Genomic DNA, 20109 nt, shown 5'->3' on the forward strand with positions numbered 1-20109 from the left:
GGAGAAGGGCTGATTTTACCAACAGACCCCAGACTGTTCTGACCTGAAATGAAGATTTCAGACCATGCAGGGGTGAGAAAAATACAGGGGTGCGACAGATGAGAACACTTGGGGAGCCAGAAAAAGTATGCTTGGTGACAAGGAGAGACAAACTGGTTCAGTTTCCAGTTGCAGAAAACAAGAAACACTGCTCTCAATGAAAGAACACTGAATGGTAATGGACAGGGAAGAAACAGCTCAGACCAAGGTTTCTAAGCAAAAAGCCAGAGCCACCCCGGTAGAGGAAGACATTCTATAGTGGACAGACCCTGGCCTGGGGGCCACGAGACCATTTATAGCTTGTCCTGACACTAAGCCTGTGATCTTAAGCAAGTATCTCTGCTTCTCTGCGCCTAATTGTCTTTCCTCAGCTGTCAACTGAGGCAGGTTGGGCCAGATGGTTTTTGGAGCTACCTCTGCAAGATTTCTCGGCATCCTGCCACCCAGGTGGGGCCCGCAGACAGCTGTCTAAGGCTGTTTCTTCCCTGTGCACCACACGTGGTCTCCCCTTTGCTGGGAAAGTGATCAACCCCCAAGCCAGGCTCCTGTTCAAACCCGCTCCCAGAGGTTAAAGGCTAGTTATTAAGGCAGTTTAAGAAATGGACATTCCTCTCGCTCCTCGGATCCTTCACGTGTTCTGCTAACCCCAAGGCAGCAGAGAGGGGCGGGAAGGGCGGCCTCCTCCTGACAGGCCCGGCTTTCTCTGGGGGCCTCCTGCTCTGTGGGGCCTGCAGCGGCCACTCCACCCTCACCACCTTTCTTTGGAGAAGGCCTCGGTCTGCACGAGGTCGCCAGGGTGCTCGGGGATGCACGCACCGTTGAGGTCGCCCAGTTTATTGTCTGGCAGGTCCTCAGGGTTGGTGCAGAGCTTCAGGGCGCGGGAGATGAACACGTCCAGGTCGAACTGAGGGCTGGCGCCACCGTCCACGGGGGCTGGGCAGCCAGGGGGCGAGGCAGACCCGCGGCACTCGGGGTCGTCGGCGGGTAGGCTGGCGTGCTCTGGGCCGCCCTGCGTGCTCTTGACCCACTGCGCAATCTCCAGGAAGAGGCTGGCCGGCTCGTCCTCGCGCGCCCCCGCGTCTGTCGGCCCTGTGGCCATGGTGGGTGCGCCGGCCGCCTGCTTCCAGTGCGACAGGTCCAGGATGAGCTTGGGCTCCGAGTAGTGGTGCGGCTTGTTGTCGCGCCACAGCAGCTTGTCCAGGTATGATGGAGACCCCACCTTGTAGTCGCAGGAGTGCCCGTAGTCGGCCTCGAAGGCTCGCTCCATGGACGAGTGCGACTGCTCCAGGAAGCGCTCGGAGCTGCTGTGCGAGTCCTTGCGTGGGTCCACCTGCACATCCTCGGCCAGCGGCGCCGAACCCGCGCGCGGGTCGCGCTGCACCTCGCTGGTGTCCTGGCACCGGTCGGGCCGCCACTCCAGGTCCGACGACAGGCTTACAGGGTACCTGCGGGGATACAAGCAGAGCAGTAATGGGACGCCTGAGCCGGGTAGCTTCCGGGAGGGAGACAAGCCCTCTAATCCCTGTTTGCTGCTCACACACCTGCCTTCTATTCCTTCCGATCCCCCTGCCCCTCCCCCCACCCCTCAAGGTGGAAGGGTGACGGGACAGGTAATAGGGAGCCTTGAGGGCTCAGCTTGGGGCATGGATTGTTTGGCTGAACGCTTGTGTTCTTTTTACGCATTCAAAACCCTGCAGATACTTCCTGTGCGCTCACTATGTTCTAGACATTACTGGACACAGCCGTGAACAGAACAATCTCCCTGTCATGGAACTTACCAGTGGCTCCACCTATGTAATACTCCTGAAACGGTGATGGATGCACGAATCACCTGCGGATATTGCTAAAATGCAGATTTGGATTCTGTAGATCTGAGATGGGGCCTGAGAGTCTAACAAGCTCCCAGCTGCTCTGATGCTGCTGGGCCTTGGGCCACATTTAGGAGCAAGGCCCCAGGGAGCGCTTCTCAACCCTGGATCCGATTAGAACCATATAGGGGATACCATGCCTGCCTCACTGCTTCCCCACGCCAATTCCGATTATGTCTAGGGTGGGACCCTGCATCAGCATGTTTTTAAGACCTCCTAGGTGATTCTAAGGTACAGCCAGGGTTGAGAAGCCCTTCCCTGGTGGATCTGGTTGGGGACCCCACAGCACCTTGCATTGATGCAGGGCAGGTGGGGACTACGGAAAGATAACAGAAGCCCTCCGGAGAAGTAGAAGATCTTTGGCATTCTCCCCCATGTTAACTGCCCTGAAGCCGTGGAGAAGGAAGTCAGCTAGCCAAGAGCAAATGAAGGGCAGACGGGCAGACGGGCAGGCCATCAGCCTGGCCAAGCCCTCCCTTCCTTGTGTAGGTATTCTAATGGAGAACCCTGGGGTTATGGGGGCAGGCAGGGAACACAGAGGAGACATCAGCCCGCAGCCAGCTGCTCCCTGAGCAGATCCAACAGACAGACCAAGGACAGGGGGTTCAGCTGTGCGGGGCAGACCTGGCGGCTGCAGCCCACAAAGTGTGGTTGGAGAGGCATAGGAAGGCCTCAGCACCGTCCACCTCCTGGTGATGCCACCAGGGGAGGAATCGCTCCTAGAGCTGAACCTTGCCTCTTCCCTTGAGTGGCTTTGGGCAGAACTTTCCAGGAGGAAGGGTGTGTGAAGACTCTGACTCTTGGCTGCTCTATTCCAAGTGCCAAACATACCTTATCTGCAGTCTTCATAGCAACCCCACGGATTTCGTGTGATCACCCCCACTTTACAGCTGGGAAACTAGCATTCCAAGAGGGTAAGTAGCTTGCCCACAGCAGCAGGAGCCTTTGGCATCCTCCTCCCTTGGGCAGATGTGATGGGAAAGGTCGGGAGCACAGGTGCACTGGGTTTAGGGGTGGTCAGAGTGAACGGGCAGCAACAAAGAAATCCTGCGACAGTTTTTCCTGGCATAACCCTATGTCACAGTCGAAGAAAGTACAGGATGACTCTCACTGAGCCAATGCTGTTTCCCCCCAGGCTCTCTGGAGGAAGGGGCTACAGAGACCATAGTCAAGGGCAGGCCTGCCATGGTGGGGCGGGGAGGGGGTGGTGGCAGAAGACAGAGTCTTCATTAATTGCTATTTGCTGGCAATGCTTAAAAACAATTGACAGCAACAAGCCAGCAAACCCGTCCAAAAATAGTAGCGTTGCCCTGGCCCTCCCTCAGTGCCTCCTTAATCTGAAACCCATCATCTGTCAAATGACTAAAAAGGAGAAATTGCTCATCTGTCACTTATGTAACTAGCTGTCACATTCCCACAGCAGTGGGACTCCCAGTTAGGCCCCCTCGGAGTCCTAGCTGTTGAGCCCTTGACTGCTGTTTCTAAACTGAGCAGCTACCAGCTCTCCCTCCCAGAATTAGCAGATGGCAATGCCCAAATGCTTAGCTGCCTGATCTAAGAACGTCAGACAGGAAAAAGATCTAAGAGATCATTACGTGGCTAGGTAGAAATTGTTTAAAAATACATCTTCTACCCAACGCTGATTCATTGGTAGTGGCTTCCAGGGACACTTGTTGAGGATTCTGTAGCCAAGCCCAGTTTAGCAGGAAATGGTCCCATAATTGCTCAGCAGTGTCTGACATGGATGCAGATTGTGGAGAGCTCCACCAGGCCGAGTAGCAACTGCGTGAGACGATGCCAGTCTCTTAACCTTGGAGCTGTAGCTTCTGTTAATGGCATTCTTTTTTCTTTTTTTTGACAGGGTCTCACTCTGCAACCTCAAACTTCTGGGCTCAAGGGATTCCCCAGCCCCAACCTTTCTAGTGTCCAGGACTACAGCCATGTGCCACCAGGCTGGAGTGCAGTGGCACGATCTCAGCTCACTGCAACCTCTGCTTCCTGGGTTCAAGCGATTCTCCTGCCTCAGCCTCTCGAGTAGCTGGAACTACAAGCGTGCGCCATCATGCCTGGCTAATTTTTGTATTTTTAGTAGAGACAGGGTTTCACCATATTAACCAGGCTGGTCTTGAACTCCTGACCTGGTGATCTGCCTGCCTTGGCCTCCCAAAGTTCTGGGATTACGGGCGTGAGCCACTGCACCCGGCCTTTAATGGCATTTTTAAAAGGTGCCAACATGGAACTGAGAAAGCGTTTTGTAATGGTAATTTCTGCTTTTTTCTTTTTTCTTTTTTTTTGCCTTGCATTGTTGCAGTTTAGTTTTCAAGGGCAGATTCCCAGACTGCTAGAAGTGAGCTCCTCCCATGCAGCTCACTAGGTCCTTGGGGAGCACTGTATTGAACCCCGTGTTCACTAGACTCATGGTGGTGAGGGAGGCTGGGGGTGTTGCACAAAGGAAGGCCCCTGACCCACACATGCAGCCCACACTGGTCATTTGCCGGCAGTGTCGGGACAAGAGGAAGGCGGGAAGCTAAGCTGGAGAAGTCGTCCAGGGAGTTATGCAACTTGGGAGACAGAGGGAAAGGTCACGGAGGATTAGAGGCCACATAGAAACGGGAGGCTAGGGAAATGTGGGCTCTGGAACCCAGGGCGGCCAGTACCTGGAACTGCACCTGTCCCAGTTGGAGAGCTGGCTCTGGTTAGCGGCCATCAGCACGATGTCGTCGATCTCATCCTCAATGCGGAAAGGGTGTTGCGAGGTGGGCTCGTCCTCGGGGCACGAGTATGGGCTCATGTAGGGGTGCTGCAGCCCCATCTCAGCTGTTAGGCGATCCATGGGGTTAAAGGTCAGGATCTTCTCCAGAAAGTCGATGGCTGCAGGGAGCAAAGCCGGACATGAAGGTCATTTGTTGCCCTTGTCAAGCTCAGAAGGAGACTCCTCAGCACGGTGACATCCTGTGCTGGTGTCTGTGCTTCTACATTTGTTAAAAGGTTCTTAGTCATTTTCTTTCTCAAGACCCTTGTCACAATCCAGTGACAAAGGCAAAGCAGATTCTGCCTTTTAAACAGACTCAGAGGGTTAAGTGACTTCCTCAAGGTCCAGCCTCAGTCTGGGTTTCTCCAGAGACAGAACCAGAGACAAGGCTTGGGGTTGCAGCTAGTTTATGTGGTGGGGGATCCCAGCAAGCATAGGTGGGGGAGTGAGAGGGAACCAGAACAAGGCACACTCATGACAGGTTATTCATGTGGCACCTGGGATCCTCCAGAAACATTGTGGGCTGCACTCAGAGGTGGTTCCACATGCAGGGCCGGGAAGCTGGAATATTTATACACCCATTCCCCTCTGTCATGGCTTAACGGCTGCTGGAGTGGGATGGAGGAGCCTGCTCCTGAAGAAGCCCTGAGGCAGGAGTGCCAGGTGCAACAGTAAAAAGCCTTAGTGAGAAAGGTGAATGTAGAGGCCTAGGGGTGGGACAGGGTCTCCACAGTCCAGAACTCCTGGGTCCAAATCCAGAGCTCTTCCTACCATATGCTGCCCTTGAAGTTCAACAGACAAAGGCAGGCAGCCTTGATGGATGGATAGATACTACAGATACTGAACAACCCGGCTGAATTCCCCTGCTCTGCCAAGCAGTAGTCCTTTCATGGCTGGATCAAGGGGAAGTTGTGGGCAGTGGAAACCTGGGGACGGGAAGGGATGCTCAGAAGCCTTGTGCAAGAGGCCATTTGCCAGCCAGCGTGAATGCATACCAAGATTCAGCAGAGAGCAGCTCTGCACACAGGCACTGGTGGCCCTTCCCCTGAGCAGGGGTGGCTGCCCTGGGAGCTCTGCTCTGGGAGCACTGCCCTGGGTTATCTCAGGGCAAGGTCTAGCCTAGCAGTTTGGATACCTTCTCAGCACTGGTGTCTCTAGAGGTCTGCTTAAATCATGACTTGGCTCCTCATGTTACAGCCCATGTAGAGCGGGAGAAATGGAGCTCAGCTCAAGGTCCAGACTGCCCACCCCTCCGAGGGGCTCCCTAGTGGGCCTCCGCCTGCACCATTAACCTGCTCCTCACACCAGTCCTGGATCTCTTTGCAAAAAAATTCATCAATGATTCAGGAAATCCATGGATTCAGAAGGTCACTGGCCTCCCAGGAGGACGCAGTGCTACAGTGTAACCCTAAACCCCCTGATTAGTTAAGCAGCAGTAACTCTGATCACCCCGACAGTCTGACGCTCAGAAGTTGTTTCTGGGTCTGGAGTTGCAGACTTAAAAGAGGATCTGCCTCACAAATTCCTAGGACTGGAAGAATTGGGTACTTTACTGCCGGGCCCAGCTTCAAGTCTGGCCAGGTCTTTCTCTCTTTGGGTCCCCGGCCACTTTTTTGGCCACAGCCAAGACTTGACCTTTTGACAAGGAAATGAGAGAATTAGAGCGCTAAAGATTGAGGCAGGTAGTATCATCTTTAAAAAAAGATGAGTACCATCACTGGGGTAGTGGCTCACATCTGTAATCCCAACACTTTGGGAGGCCAAGTCAGGAGGATTGCTTGAGCCTAGGAGTTCGAGATCACCCCCTGGGTTTGTCTCTAGCAAGACTAGTAGTGGCCCAGGTGGGCCAGCAAGGGGTTGTCTCTACAAAAAAAATTTAAAATTAGCCAGCCAAGGTGGCACATGCCTATGGTCCCGGCTACTCGGGAGGCTGAGGTGGGAGGATTGCTTGAGCCCTGGAGGCTGAGGTTGTAGTGAGCCGTGCTTACACCCCTGTACTCATGCCTGGGTGACAACTGAGATCCTGTCTCAGAAGAAAAAAATCAAGTACCAACCCAGAGCTGCCTACAGACTCCATCAAGGATGAAAACGTGCTCTTGCCTCTCCCTGACAGCTGGTCCTCCTGCAGGTCCCAGATACTTCTGGGAAGCCCAAACACTAGGAAATTCTTCATTTGTTTTTTGAGACAGGGTCTCATTCCTGCCGCCCAGGCTAGAGGGCAGAGGCGTGAATACAGCTCACTGCAGCCTCAACTTCCCAGGTTCAGGTGATCCTCCTACCTCAGCCTCCCTAGTAGCTGAGACCACAGGCATGTGCCACCATACCCAACTAATTTTTTTTTGTATTTTTTTGTGGGGCTGGGGACTCCCTATGTTGCCCCGGCTGGCCTGAAACTCCTGGGCTCAAGAGATCCACCCACCTCTACGTCCCCAGAGTGCTATGATTATAGGTGTTAGCCATCACACATAGCCTAGAAAATTCTTCCTTTTATCAAACTTAAATCTGCCCCCTTTAACTTCTACCCTGGGGCCTACCTCTGCCTTCGGTGGTTCCCCCAAATCAGCATGTCCTCTCTGTCCCATGATTTCTCCTCTCATGTTTCAAGGCAGCAGTCATGTCCCATGTGACACCCTTATCCTGGCACCCTGCTGGCCTGCCTTTCCCAGCCCCTCCTGCAGTGAGAGATGGCTGTGTGCTTGGGGCTGATGGAATGCGGGTGGAAGTACTGTGTGTACCCCACTTCCAGGCCTGACCCAGAAAAACCTCCTGCAAGAGTCTCTGCTCTCTCCTCCCCTGGCTTTGGCTGGAAGTGAATGGCCAAGCCTGAAGATGGCAGAGCTGATGGCCTGAGTCCCGGGCACAGCCACTCATCCTCCCCTGCCCAGCCATGCTCCCAACTCTGCCTGGATGTGAGGTAAACAATGAATAGCTAGGTGCGGTGGCTGACGCCTGTAATCCCAGCACTTTGGGAGACTGAGGCAGGGTGGATCACGGGGTCAAGAGATCGAGACCATCCTGGCCAACATGGTGAAACTCCATTTCTACTAAAAAATTAGCTGGCCATGGTGGCACGTGCCTGTAGTCCCAGCTACTCCAGAGGCTGAGGCAGGAGAATTGCTTGAACCTAGGAGGCAGAGGTTACAATGAGACATGATAGTGCCATTGCACTCCAGCCTGGTGACAGAGCGAGACTATGTCTCAAAAAAACCAAAAACAATGAATAAACTCTTAAGTGGGTTAAATCATGGAAATTTCAGGGTTATCTGCTACCACACAAGCTTCACCTGAACTCATCAGCCACCGCCCCTTGGAAACTCCTCCTCCCTAGGCTCAACTTCCCCAAACGTTTTTAAGGCATTTCTTAAAGAGGCTTCTGTACAATCTTGTCACCTTCCTCTGGCCCAGTGGATTCCAAACTGAGCTGCTTAGAACCCCTGGGGTTCTGGAAGGGTTCTCGGGAGCATGTCTGGAGACTGAGAGGCAGGTGAACAGGACACAGAGCCCCTCGACCCTGCTTCATCCAGAGCCCATCTTTCACCTGTGCTGCACCTGAGTTTATGTCACTAGATTCATCACTTCTGGTCCATTTCTGTCCTGTAATAAATGGAGCTCAGAACTCAATGCCCCCAGTGTGGTCTTGGGGCCTGCCTCCCTTGTTCTGCACCTGTCACGAGATGGACGTTTCAACTGCTGGGGGATGCTGTCACAGGCACTGAGTCTCTTGAGCCTCTGGCCTCTTCCCAGGCCTGCCGGGCCTTGAGTATATAGCAGAGGGAGTGAGACTGAGGAGTTTAGGATCTTGCTTGAGGCCACACAGCTCATCACTGGTGGAATGGGGCCTGGGTGTTGCCCTCAGGCTGAGGAAGCTTCTGTTCTTTGCACACACCGTGAGTTCCAGGACAAAAATGTAAGGGAGGAGGATGGAGAGAGAGGGAAGAAGGTGAGTGAGGAAGATGAGAAGGAAGGGGAAGCAGAAACAAGGGTAGAACAATAATGACTGCCCCAAGGGTTGCCTAGTGGACTCCAGAGGCCCAGCATCCACAGATCGGAAGTAGTTGGGGCAAATGCCCACTGGCAGGGGAGCCTTGATTTGGATATCCAAGGACCATGCTTTGCCCTTTTGGAGGGACACCTGCCTGCCCTCTAACCCGCAAGGTGGAGCCTACCAGCTCCTCCTCCCAGGACACTTGGCCTGGCTGCCAGGTTCAGGTACCTTCGCTGTTCACTTCGGGGAGCAGCTTGCGCAGAGGCCTCTTCACTTCCCAGGTGCTGCTGACGAAGGAAGGCATCACCCTGAGCAGCTCGTCCTTGTCTTCCTCCCGGATCACAGGGATGGTCTCCAGGATGAGTTGCATCTGCTCCAGCTCATGGGCCCCTGGGGAGGAAATGCCAGATGGTAAGTGTGCTGCCCAAGAGGCTGTGGTGTGCGGTAGCCTGAAAGCGGTGCCAGGTGTTCTGGAAGGAACAACACAGGGCAGTAGGCAGCACCGGGCTGGGGCTGGGATTCTAGTCTTCACTTGCTGCACAACTCTGGGTGGGTGGCTGCCATCTTTGGGGCTTGGCTTTGTGAAACGTAGAAAGAAGGGCTTGAATCTGGTAATCTGCAAGGCCCCATCTATGCCCCTAGCATTGTGTGTCTCAGACCACTTGGATATAAGTCAGCGCTAAAGAATGGGAACAGCCTAGCCCAAGGCCTTCCAAGTGCAACTTCCCATAGGCCTCTCCGCATAATCTTTACTAGGATGGGGAAGGAAACAGTTTTAAGGCTAGGAATGAGCCATACCTTTTGGTTTCCAATTAAGAGGATTCTATGTAGGAAACTCTCAAGAGAAAAAACATCAGGTTTGGGATGTGTCTTGAGCACACCGGCTCTGTGCTCCTTGGGGAAAGGAAGACAGGCTCTGCCAGGTTTGCAGGGGAACTTTGGTGGGACAGGATGGGCCCAAGCATTCATTTATTCACTCCCTCATTCATTCCATAAATAGTTATTTATTGAGCACTGTCTCCATGCCAGGCCTCATGCTGGATGCTGGGAATGGATGAGGCATAGTTCTTATTCATAAGAAGCTTCAGTCTTTGTCTCAGAAACTCAACTCATCTCCCACACCCAGGCAACCACTGGCCACTATATGGCATTTCTGGCATGCACAGATGGGTGTTCTTGCTGTCCCGCTCCAACCTCCAGGCCCTTCTTCTGTTACTTCCATTTTCTCTTTTTTGATTGAGTTGCCTTTCCACTTAGCTCTACTAGGTTAAAACCTCAGCCATACCTCTTCCTCCTCCAGAAGTCTCCCCTGCCCATCCAGCTGCACAGAGGGCCCTCCCCTTGCCATAAATTCCCATGAGATTCCAGTCGTCCAGATGTTGGTGGCCTAGGATGAGGGCTTTCCCACATCCCTCTGCGATTCCCTGTGTGGCACTAACACATGTGAATACTGACAGAGGAAGTGCCTGCAACCTCAGGGTCTCTGCTGAAGAGATCCTTTTGGCCTCTCCCCGCAGTGGACTCACTGGGTCAGTTCAGGGCTCTAGAAGCCCCTTGTGGGGTCCTCCCTCCAAATGTGTGCTCCACACCACTCACCCGGGGACCATGAGGTCAATGGGTGACTAAGCTGCAGACAGAGATGGTGGGACTTTGCCCCCAAGCCCCTGACCCCTCTTCTGTGTGACACACATACCAGTAATACACAGCCTTGTGCTTGCAGTCGCTTCTTCAGCCACAGGGCGCAGTGGCAGAAAATGAGCCTCCCTCACTTGTCTACTCCTGCCCGAGATCAAAGGTGTTAATATGGGAGGCGGCCAGTGGGGCCTCCCTGGCAATCCATGGCCAGGGGCAGAAAGCAGGAGCTTTGGTGGCAAACAGTCCTGGAGGTAGACCGAACTCCCCCACATTCTCCCTAGCCACCCCTTATGGAATGAGGATGATTATACATGGAATGGGTATTATAAGGAGTCGAGTGTGTTGGCAGATGAAGGCTCCTGGGGAAACACCTGTGTAGTAGATGTTTAATAATTATTGACTTCCTTTGCTTCTAGGAGCTGGGGAAGAGCAATGAAAGAAGCTGATGAAAAGAAGAAGCTGATGAAATAAGTCCCTGTTGGGGATTTATGTCCTAATCATCCCTGAGTGATTTTCTTTGTGACAGATGTCACTTGGGGGTGAGTCTACTAAGCCACCACTGAGAATGGGAGAAGGTGTGAAGGATGGTCAATGTCCCTTTCCTACTGAAAGAATGTCCTTTCCATGTCACACTAGCTGTTCCCTGCCTCTCTTGTAACAAGGGGAGGCCATGTGACTCACACAGAGACAGAAATCTCCTGGAAGGACTCTCGGGGAAGATGATCCTCCCTGGAAATAGAGAAATGCAAGGAGAGCTGTCTGGCTGCCGCGGCTGACCCCTCTCTACCTTTCTTTATTGGACACTTCCGTGTGCAAATCTGAAAGCTACTGCAACCATCTCGTGACCACAGACAGTAAGCTTGACGATGAGAAGTCAGTAGACTGTGGATTAAACAGTCTTGTCTAGGCTCTCCGTGAGTCACCTGCCTGCTGTGGCACAGAGAAGCCCAGCTCTCCTCCATCTGGCCTGAAGGTTGTTAGCTTGATGGCAGGGCAAGTGGAGCAGAGCCCTGTGAGCTGAGGGTTCAAGGCCAGGAAAATAGGGGCAGCCAGGCACCCAGATCACGGTGGCAGGGCCAGAGATGTTGAGCCATCTAGAGTTTAGTGACTATGGCTAGAGCAGAAAGAGTCTCTGAGTCAGAATCCAGGGCGAGACCTCTCTCCCTCCTGTTCCTTTCTCCCCTGCCTTGAATTGGATGGAAAATATGGAAGGGGGAGGTCTTTGCAATTTCATTTGGAAAAATAAGATAGCAGGACGGCTCACCGTGGGCACAGATAGGTTCACTGTGTATTGTTTTTTGTTTTGTTCTAACCCTTTGTGTCCCCCGCTGGACCATCAGACCTTAGGGAACAGAGACTATGTCTTACTCAGTCCTGCATCCCCAGCACGTGGTCAAGGATACACCCAAAGCACAAAATCCACCAGAGGGAAAGCTGGTAGGGGCTCCTGAGAGTCCAGGGGGCACATGAGGACATTTGTACTCAGGGCCTAAATGCTTGGACACACGCCCTGACTTCTGCTTCATCTGACTTTCCTGCCATTGTTTTTATTTTGCCTTTTTTGTTGACTCTGTCTCAAAATAAAGACTTTCAGCTCTTCAGACATGGCTTTGTCTTAAAGCCCCGCCAGCGTTCCCTTAGAAAGGCCACGCGCAGCCATTTCTTCTTCTCTGAGCTCATTTCCCAACCCTGCATTACTTGAAACCAAGTAACTTGTTAAATAAGAGATGGGATGTCCCCGGGCCCCTTCTCAGGCTGGCATCTAGAACTCTGTCTCAGGATCCTAAGTTCCCTGGAGAGGGCTTTGTCTGACTTTCCCCTGCTTCCTCACTGTCCCCTTGCCCCACAGCAATGGCTCTCCCCATCCCTAGCACTATGTTCTGTGCACACAGCAGATGAGCAGCTGTCAGAGCGAGGGACTCTGACAGGCGAGTGAGCAGCTCTCTTTCACCTGTGGGCTTAGGCGGTCTGCAGTGCCCCTGAGCTAATCACTACACCAGCCACCCATATGTGGTCACTCTACAGTGAGTAAGAACAACAGGCCAGCAACTGAGAATTGTCAGCTCCTTGTCGGGCTGCAGGGGATCTCGCGTAGCCCGGCCACTTGCAGGCTCAGGTTGGTAGGCAGAGAGAAAGTCAGGATTTCAGGGTGGACGGTGCCCACTAAGGACATGCCTTTGCTCTCAGGGGATACCAGGAGGGCCACTGCTGTCTTATTTTTTGTGGGGCTCAGGGACTTTGGTGGGGGGAATCTTACTAAGTCTTAGGGTTCTGAAATGGGGCTGGGGTAACGCTATCTTCTCCCCTCCTTCTCCCCTTCCTTCCCAATACCAGCAGGGCGGGATAGCCCCAGGAGCCCAGGCCTGCCAATGCAGGCTGCGAGTGCTGGCCATGCTGCCTGTGAGCTGATGGCCAGAGAGAAAACCCACTCCCCCTGGGCCACACTGCAGTCATCAAGCAAGCAAGGGATGGGGTGGGGCCTTCTCAGGCCTTCCGGCCTTCACGCCCTTTTCCCTTCCCTGACACTCAGCTTCCCAGCGCCTGCCACTCTGATGCTGGCTTCAGATCTCTCCTCCCCTGAGCGGCTCTGGGTGAGGGCATAAGGTCGGCTGTGGGGAGGACAGGCTGGCAACAAGGGCAGCGAGTGTCCCAGGAATTGAGGGGGCGGGGCTCTGCGGCCAGGACAGGAGGTGAGTGAGCCACGTCAGCCTCACAGCCGGAATGACGTGGGACCAACTGGAGGGAGAGAGGCTGCGACGTAGGTGCCGACAGCCTCGGCGTGGGGCTGCCGGGAGATAGGAGGGGCAGGCATGGGAGGACAAGGTAGAGAAGAGGAGCGGCCAGCAGGTGGGCCACAGAGGAGGGCCGCTCTGTTACAGCAGGGGAGCCATGGTGAGCAAGGATGCCGAGGCTCTATCCCACTCCGGGGCATGGGAGAGAGGAAGGCCTTCATTCCAAAGAATCGAGGGGAGATGGTGTCCCACGAGAAGAAGTAGGGCGGGCCAAGGAGGCAGGGAGAGCTCTCCGCAGGGAGGCTGAGGCCAAGACAGCGTGGTTGTGGGGAGGGGTGGGGCTGTGAGCATGGAGGAGAGAGGTCAGGCGGGAGGACCGGGTACGAAAAGGCCCAGAGGTCTGTAGGGGTTTAGAATCCAGGCAGAGGACAGGTGGCAAGGGGGCAGGCCCTCAGGGCTCTGCCATGCTGCGGCCATAGCCTGTGGAGACTGGCCTCCCTGTGGTCCTCTACCAGGGGTGGTCTGGAATATTTCTGGGCTTCCAGCCTCTGCAAAGTTAGCCTGGGTGGAGGGGGTGGATGAAAATTCTTTGGGTAAGTGACAGCAGCACTTAGGGCTGAGGGTGGAAACTTGGGAAGGGCTGAAGGACACAGTGTGGAGGAAGAAGAGCCCGTGTTGGGTGAGAAGCAGCTGAGGGGCACTTGCCAGAGAGGGAGGAGGAAGCTGCCAGCCCGGGGAGCAGAGGGTTTCGAGAAGGAGAGGATGATCATCACTGACTACTGCTACAGGATGAGGCTGAAATGGATTCCCCTGGATTAAGAACATGGCGGTTTGGGTGGGAACAGCGCTAGACAGATGAAGGGGGAGTGAGCCACACTGCAGAGCGAGGAGAGAACGGGAGGGAGGGTGGGGAGAGAGCGAGAGTGAGGACGGAGCGCAAAGTGAGGGCCAAACAGATGCCTCATGCCCTGGGGAGTTAGGAGACACATCATGGAGGACGAGATACAAGCTGGGTTTTTAAGGTTCAGCAGTTTTCTAAGCAGAGAAAGGGGTGTTTGTGCCAAGGTGAATACAACATGATGATGGCTTAGGAAAACGGTGGGTCACCTGGTGTGGCTGAAGGATGGAGCAGTGGCAGGGAGCGGGGAGGAAGGGGCTAAAAATGTAGGGTGGGTGTGTTTTCAGCCATCAGGCCCAAGATGTTTGAGTAGACATATGTCTTAGTCTATTCAGGCTGCTGTAACAAAATACCACAGTCTAACAAAATACCACAGCCTCGGTGGCATACAAACATTATTTCTCACAGTTCTAGAGGCTGGAAAATCCAAGATTAAGGAGCTGGCAGATTTGTGTCTGGTGAGGGGTCCATTCCTCCATAGATGGTGCCATCTCAGTGTCTCCTCACACGGTGGAATGGGCAAACGAGCTCCCTCCGGCCTCTTTTACAAGGGCACTAATCCCATTTATGAGGGCTCCATCCTCATGGCCTAATCACCTTCTAAAGGCTCTATCTCCTAATAGCCTCACCCTGGGGGTTAGGATTTCAACCTGTGAATGTTAGGGGAACACAAGCATTTAGGCCATAGCAAAGTAGTTACCTGATTGCAAAAACTTCTGTGCTGAAAAGCTTACTATTTTTTTAGCCTCTCCAGTATTTTTGCCTGACAACATAACAAGGTGCCTCCCCATAGTGCTACAAAAGCCACAGAAGTAATTTCAGCAAAAGATGAGCATGTTTTGTGACTGCGTGTCTTTCGCACTCAGTTCTCCTTTCTATGGATCAATGCCAGATGAGAAGGAAGGTGGCAGAGTTAGTAACTCACCAGCAAAGAGCATTCTCCCTGTAAGCATCTCGGCCAGGATGCAGCCGGCGGCCCACATGTCGATGGCTTTGGTGTAGTTATTGGGGGAGAGGAGCAGTCGTGGGGAGCGGTACCACTTCGTTACCAACCCTTCCGACAGATAACCCTGAAAGACAAAATTTCAGGCCCCACTGAGCAGTCACTTCCGATACCCTCCACCCATGCCTCTTCCAGTTTCCCCTCCCACGAAGCAGGCCTCTTTCAGAATCCCTTTCATTTTTGCCTCTTTCCTATTGATCTTGAAGGAGCATGAGTAAACAGAGGTCTGGTTAGAGGGCTGGACCTGGTTTATGGGGTTCAAATCCTTTGATGAGAGAATTTTTTTTTTTTTTTTTTTTTTTTTTGAGACAGAGTTTCACTCTTGCTGCCCAGACTGGAGAGCAGTGACGCAATCTTGGCTCACTGCAACCTCTGCCTCCCAGGTTCAAGTGATTCTCCTGCCTCAGCCTACTGAGTAGCTGGGATTACAGGCATGTGTCACCATGTCCGGTTAATTTTGTATTTTTAGTAGAGACAGAGTTCCTCCATGTTGGTCAGGCTGGTCTCAAACTCCTGACCTCAGATGATCCGCCCACCTCGGCCTCCCAAAATGCTGGAATTACAGGCGTGAGCCACCACATCCGCTGAGAAGCTTACAAGACCCGAGGGTTCTCCTTTGTAGAAAGGAATCCAGGTTATCAACATTTTAGAAGAAATGATTTCCCACCCCCACTTAATGCTGCATAACAAGTCTGTCCTCCTCTAGTAAGAAGATGGATAAACAGGAGCCCTGCTCAAGTTCATTACTGCCAGCGACAGAGTAACCATGAGACACTGGCGTTCCCTTTATCCAGAGGCTGACTCTCAGAAGTAGCCATACGCTTGAATTCAAGCTGGTTGCTTTGACACTGAAGATTAGAATTAATGCTGCCACAAAGCCAGGCACCACGCTCCTGCTGAGAACAGATAAGGCCATCTTCATAACGGATGCAGGGAAACGCTATGTGGAAGTAGTCCCGAACAACAAGGTAGACACAGCTTTTGTTGGCCCGTGAGATTCTGGGAGTTTTACCTGGTGTCGTTTTGGAGGAATAAATGTCCTAGCTGATTCTGCCCATGGCTCAGTGATTTGCAGTCTGAGATGGACTCCCTCCTTATACAGCAAGGACATATACCCATATATGATTTAGGAAAATATACCCAGGGAATTTAGAAATTGTTTTCTACATAATTCAGAAAGCTGGGCCAAGAGTGACATCTGGAAAATGTCCATTTGGATTCCCTAGAACAGTCTTTCTAAAGTAAGAAAAACCAGTATAGACCCACTGGGGGTTAAGATGAGACAGTTAGGACTGGGGGGGTCCAATGGGAGATTCCAGGGATCAGTTCCCAGTTTCGCATCTGCACTTCCCTTTCTATGGATGTGGAAGTATCACAGTCTCAGGTTAAAGCAGATGAAAAGCTAAGAAGCTCAGGACCTACGAGCTTCTGACCTACTGATCTGAAATCCCTTCATTTGTTCAGCAAAGATTTATTAAATGTGTAAAACCTTTGCAAAGCCCTGAATTAGGACAGCAGTTTTCTCCCCTCTGTGGCACATATTTCCTCTGAGTAGAGCCTCAAACTGGTAGAAGGAAGGAGGAAAAGCGGAAGACAGCCTTCAGCTGGAAATCACTAGAGCATCCCCTGCCCTGGCCTTGATGCTCTCACCCAAATGAAACCCTTAGAATTTGGAGAATGTGCCCTCTTCCTCTGTCCTTTGGGCATTTGCCTATGTACATTCCATGAAGGATGTCATCGTACTCACTGTGCTACCAGCTGACACACTCAGGTCAACTTCCTCTCAGAAGCTTCCTTGCTTTGTTGCCGTTTCTTTACTGCTCTGCATCCCCACCCCTCCAAGGACCACTAGACTGTGCACCTCTCATGGGCAGCAGCTGTATTTTGTTCTGCAGCTACTGTGCATTCCCCAGCCCCACGCCTCCTAAGAAGTGTTCAATAAACACTGCTGAACTGCTGAATGAATGAATGAAAAAGGAACATCGCACATGCTCTGAACCGCCTCCAAAATTTAGGCACCTTCTGCAGGGAAGAAGAGTGGAACCTGGACCCCCTTGTAGTCCAGGGTATAAAAGAGGAGGATCAGTGGATGAGATCCGAGCGCTCTCCTTTGTAGAAAGGAATTAAGGACCAGGATCAGTGGATCGTCTTCTATACACTTGACTATAAGGAGGTCCATGTTGCACTTTCCAAGCTGGGTGAGGAATTTACATAAGTTGACAGCCACTTATGCCTTGTCTTGTTCCAAAAAGGGATTGGCCAATGTAATTTTTTATAGGAGTTTAATTGCTTTAAAAGTTAAGTTTATTGAGGTATAATTTACACAGGGTAAAATTCACTAGTTCTATGAGTTTTGACAAACACATAGAGTCATGTCACCACAATCACAATCAAGATACGTAATAATTCCATTATCTAAAACAATTCCTTCCTGCCCTCTTCTGGTCACCCCTAGTCTCAGCCCCTAGCAACTGCTCCTTTCTGTCTCTCTAGTTTTACTTCTATGTAAACGGAAAGACAGTACGTAGCTTCTGAGTCAGAATTCCTTCACTTAGCACAATGCATCTGAGACTCGTCCAGCGTGTGTACTGTGTCTACAGTAGAGTGTTAGGAATTTAAGTTTGATTCTAAAAGTTACAGAAACAAGCCAAATACTGTCTGTAGAAGTTCATTTCTGGGTGGGTGGGTTCTAAAAGAATAGTCTGGTTTTATTTTCAGTCAGAGGGTGAGATTGTCACGGAAAGACTAAAGGAAGAGTACCCAGTGGGAGGTAGCTTCAGGGAGTTTTCTCTGATATGTAAATACACAGTCTTTTATGAAACAGAATGGTCTGAAATTGACATCTGCCTCTCCTCAGAGTCTAGGGCTAAAGAAAAGCGGGCAGAGGGGGCTTCTTCTGAAACACTTGCCCTGAAAGTGAAAGAAAGATGTTGACATGGGTAAGGCCGCTCTTGGGCCAGGATTATGGACCAAGTCATGACAGGAGCTAAGCTAGTCCCTCTCCAGCAATTCCTTATTTTTCTGTTTTCTTTTTTTTTGGAGTCTTGCTCTGTCACCAGGCTGGAGTACAGTGGTGTAATCTCGGCTCACTGCAACCTCCACCTCCTGGGTTCAAGCGAATTCTTCCGCCTCAGCCTCCTGAGTAGCTGGGACCACAGGCACGTGCCACCACGCCCAGCTAATTTTTTTTGTATGTTTAGTAGAGACGAAGTTTCAACATGTTGGTCAGGATGGTCTTAATCTCTTGACCTCGTGATACGCCTGCCTCGGCCTCCTGAAGTGCTGGGATTACAGGCGTGAGCCACCATGCCCGACCCTTTCTTATTTTTCACTGAAAAACAAGAACCTGCTGAATTTTTAACTGGTAGCTATAAATAAATCACTACTTCCTTCCCAGTTTGGTGTTCGAGAGGTTTGTTTTATGGCCTTTCCTGTTTCACTTTGAGACAGGTTCTTGCATTCCGTCGCCCAGGCTAGCATGCAGTGGTACAATAGTGGCTCACTACAACCTCTGCCTCCCAGGCTCAAGGGATCCTCCCACCTCAGCCTCCAAGGAGGTGGGACCCCAGGTGCGCACCACCACATCCGGCTAATTTTTGTATGTTTTGTAGAGATGGGGTTTCGTCATGTTGCCCAAGCTAGTCTCAAACTCCTGAGCTCACGTGGTCTGCCTGCCTTGGCCTTTTGAAGTGCTGAGATTACTGGCATGAACTACTGTGCTCGACCCTTAAAGGGGATTTGTTGATATGTTTCAGAAGTCACAGGGCTGAGAAGAATTTGGAAAGGTACAGCATCTTATGTCAGGCTGGTGCAAGAGAAGCCCCAGGAAGGGGATCTGGGAATATATTGGAAGCTCCATTCCCAGATCTGGGGGCAGACACAGTGGACCAGGGTCCGGCTGTCAGCTGAGCTGAGCGCTGTGTGTCTGAATGGGAAAGGCTCGGGGCCCACAACATGGTACTGGTGATCTGAATTCAAGAGAGGACTTTCAGTCAAGTGAATGGGGCGAAATTCAGAATTTTCTAAAAAAAAAAAAAATCTTACTTTTCTGTGTCGATAGCACTCACGCAAACATGGTGAATGTTTCTAGAACCTGCTGGACTTTCTGTAAGAAGTGTGGCAAGCACCAACCCCACAAAGTGACACAGTACAAGAAGGGCAAGGATTCTCTGTATGCCCAGGGAAAGCGGTGTTACGACAGCAAGCAGAGTGTATGTTGGGCAAACTAAGCCGATTTTCCGGAAAAAAGGCTAAAACTACAAAGATCGTGCTAAGGCTTGAGTACGCTGAGCTCAATGGCAGATCTAAGAGAGTGCTGGCTATTAAAAGATGCAAGCATTTTGAACTGGGAGGAGATAAGAAGAGAAAAGGCCAAGTGATCCAGTTCTAAGTGTCTTCTTTTATGAAGACAATAAAATCTTGAGTTTATGTTAAAAAAAATCTTTAAAGAATATCCAGAAGTGGAGACCCAATTTTATTAAAAGAGCTCATAAATCAGTAAGTACATTGACTTAAAAAAAAAATTCTCAAGTAGAATTCTGCCCAAGACTGTGGGGTAAGGATAGTTTCAGCTTCATTTGGATGTAGAAAGTTGCATTCCTCTGTGATCAGACCTAGACTTCCCTGCCGGGGTAGGCCCATGCACAGGGTGGCCGAGGAGGGAGTGGGCCGAACAGCAGGCATACTCAGTGCATAGGTGGGTGTGTCTGCATGCGGCTGTTGCAGGCCAGCTGGGGCCGGCCTCTGGCGTGAGGCTTTTCTGACATCACTGCTCTGAAGTGCACACTCCCACAATTCTCTGTGACCACCACCTGAAGCACAGGAAACCGGACCGGAGTGGCCCCTTCCTCATCATCTCTTTCCTCCTGCCACCTGTTCCCACCGGGAGGCAGATGAACATGGTTTCCTTTCTAGACCCTTTTAAGGGGCATTGGGGCCTTCGTCAGCTACTGTTCCCACCCACCCATTTTGCTGTCCTGTTAGAGTCATGGACAGCCCATGGGAGGCTCTGGCTTTGAAAGCTTCAAAGTGTTTGGGAAATAATCTAGCAGCAGCTGCCCTGTGAAGAACATAATTAGGGGCCCCTGACGGATCTAGAGAGAAGGTATAATTAAAGCTCTGAGCATTCTCTTTGCAGAGGGGGCAGGGAAGCTGCCCTTGGTCCCAGCTGCCTGCTGGAGAATTCAGAACAGCCTGA

General features: G+C 51.9%; 1 protein-coding gene across 3 annotated transcripts in view; it reads right to left on the reverse strand.

Annotated features, from left to right (window-relative positions):
- Window positions 1–609: 609 nt before the first annotated feature.
- The window catches only part of MAPK4 (mitogen-activated protein kinase 4), a 169856-nt gene continuing 150356 nt past the window's right edge, over window positions 610–20109 (reverse strand). For all 3 annotated transcript variants that reach the window (XM_010336805.3, XM_003926070.4, XM_074383431.1), the window contains exons 3-6: window positions 14835–14979; window positions 8873–9034; window positions 4565–4778; window positions 610–1484 (exon numbers count right to left, since the gene is read on the reverse strand). In XM_010336805.3, the coding sequence (XP_010335107.2) occupies window positions 788–1484; window positions 4565–4778; window positions 8873–9034; window positions 14835–14979 (1218 nt within the window). In that variant the 3' untranslated portion in view covers window positions 610–787. The remainder of the gene's footprint in view (window positions 1485–4564; window positions 4779–8872; window positions 9035–14834; window positions 14980–20109) is intronic.

This window comes from Saimiri boliviensis, chromosome 13, assembly GCF_048565385.1.
Source record: "Saimiri boliviensis isolate mSaiBol1 chromosome 13, mSaiBol1.pri, whole genome shotgun sequence".
Classification (NCBI taxonomy): domain Eukaryota; kingdom Metazoa; phylum Chordata; class Mammalia; order Primates; family Cebidae; genus Saimiri; species Saimiri boliviensis.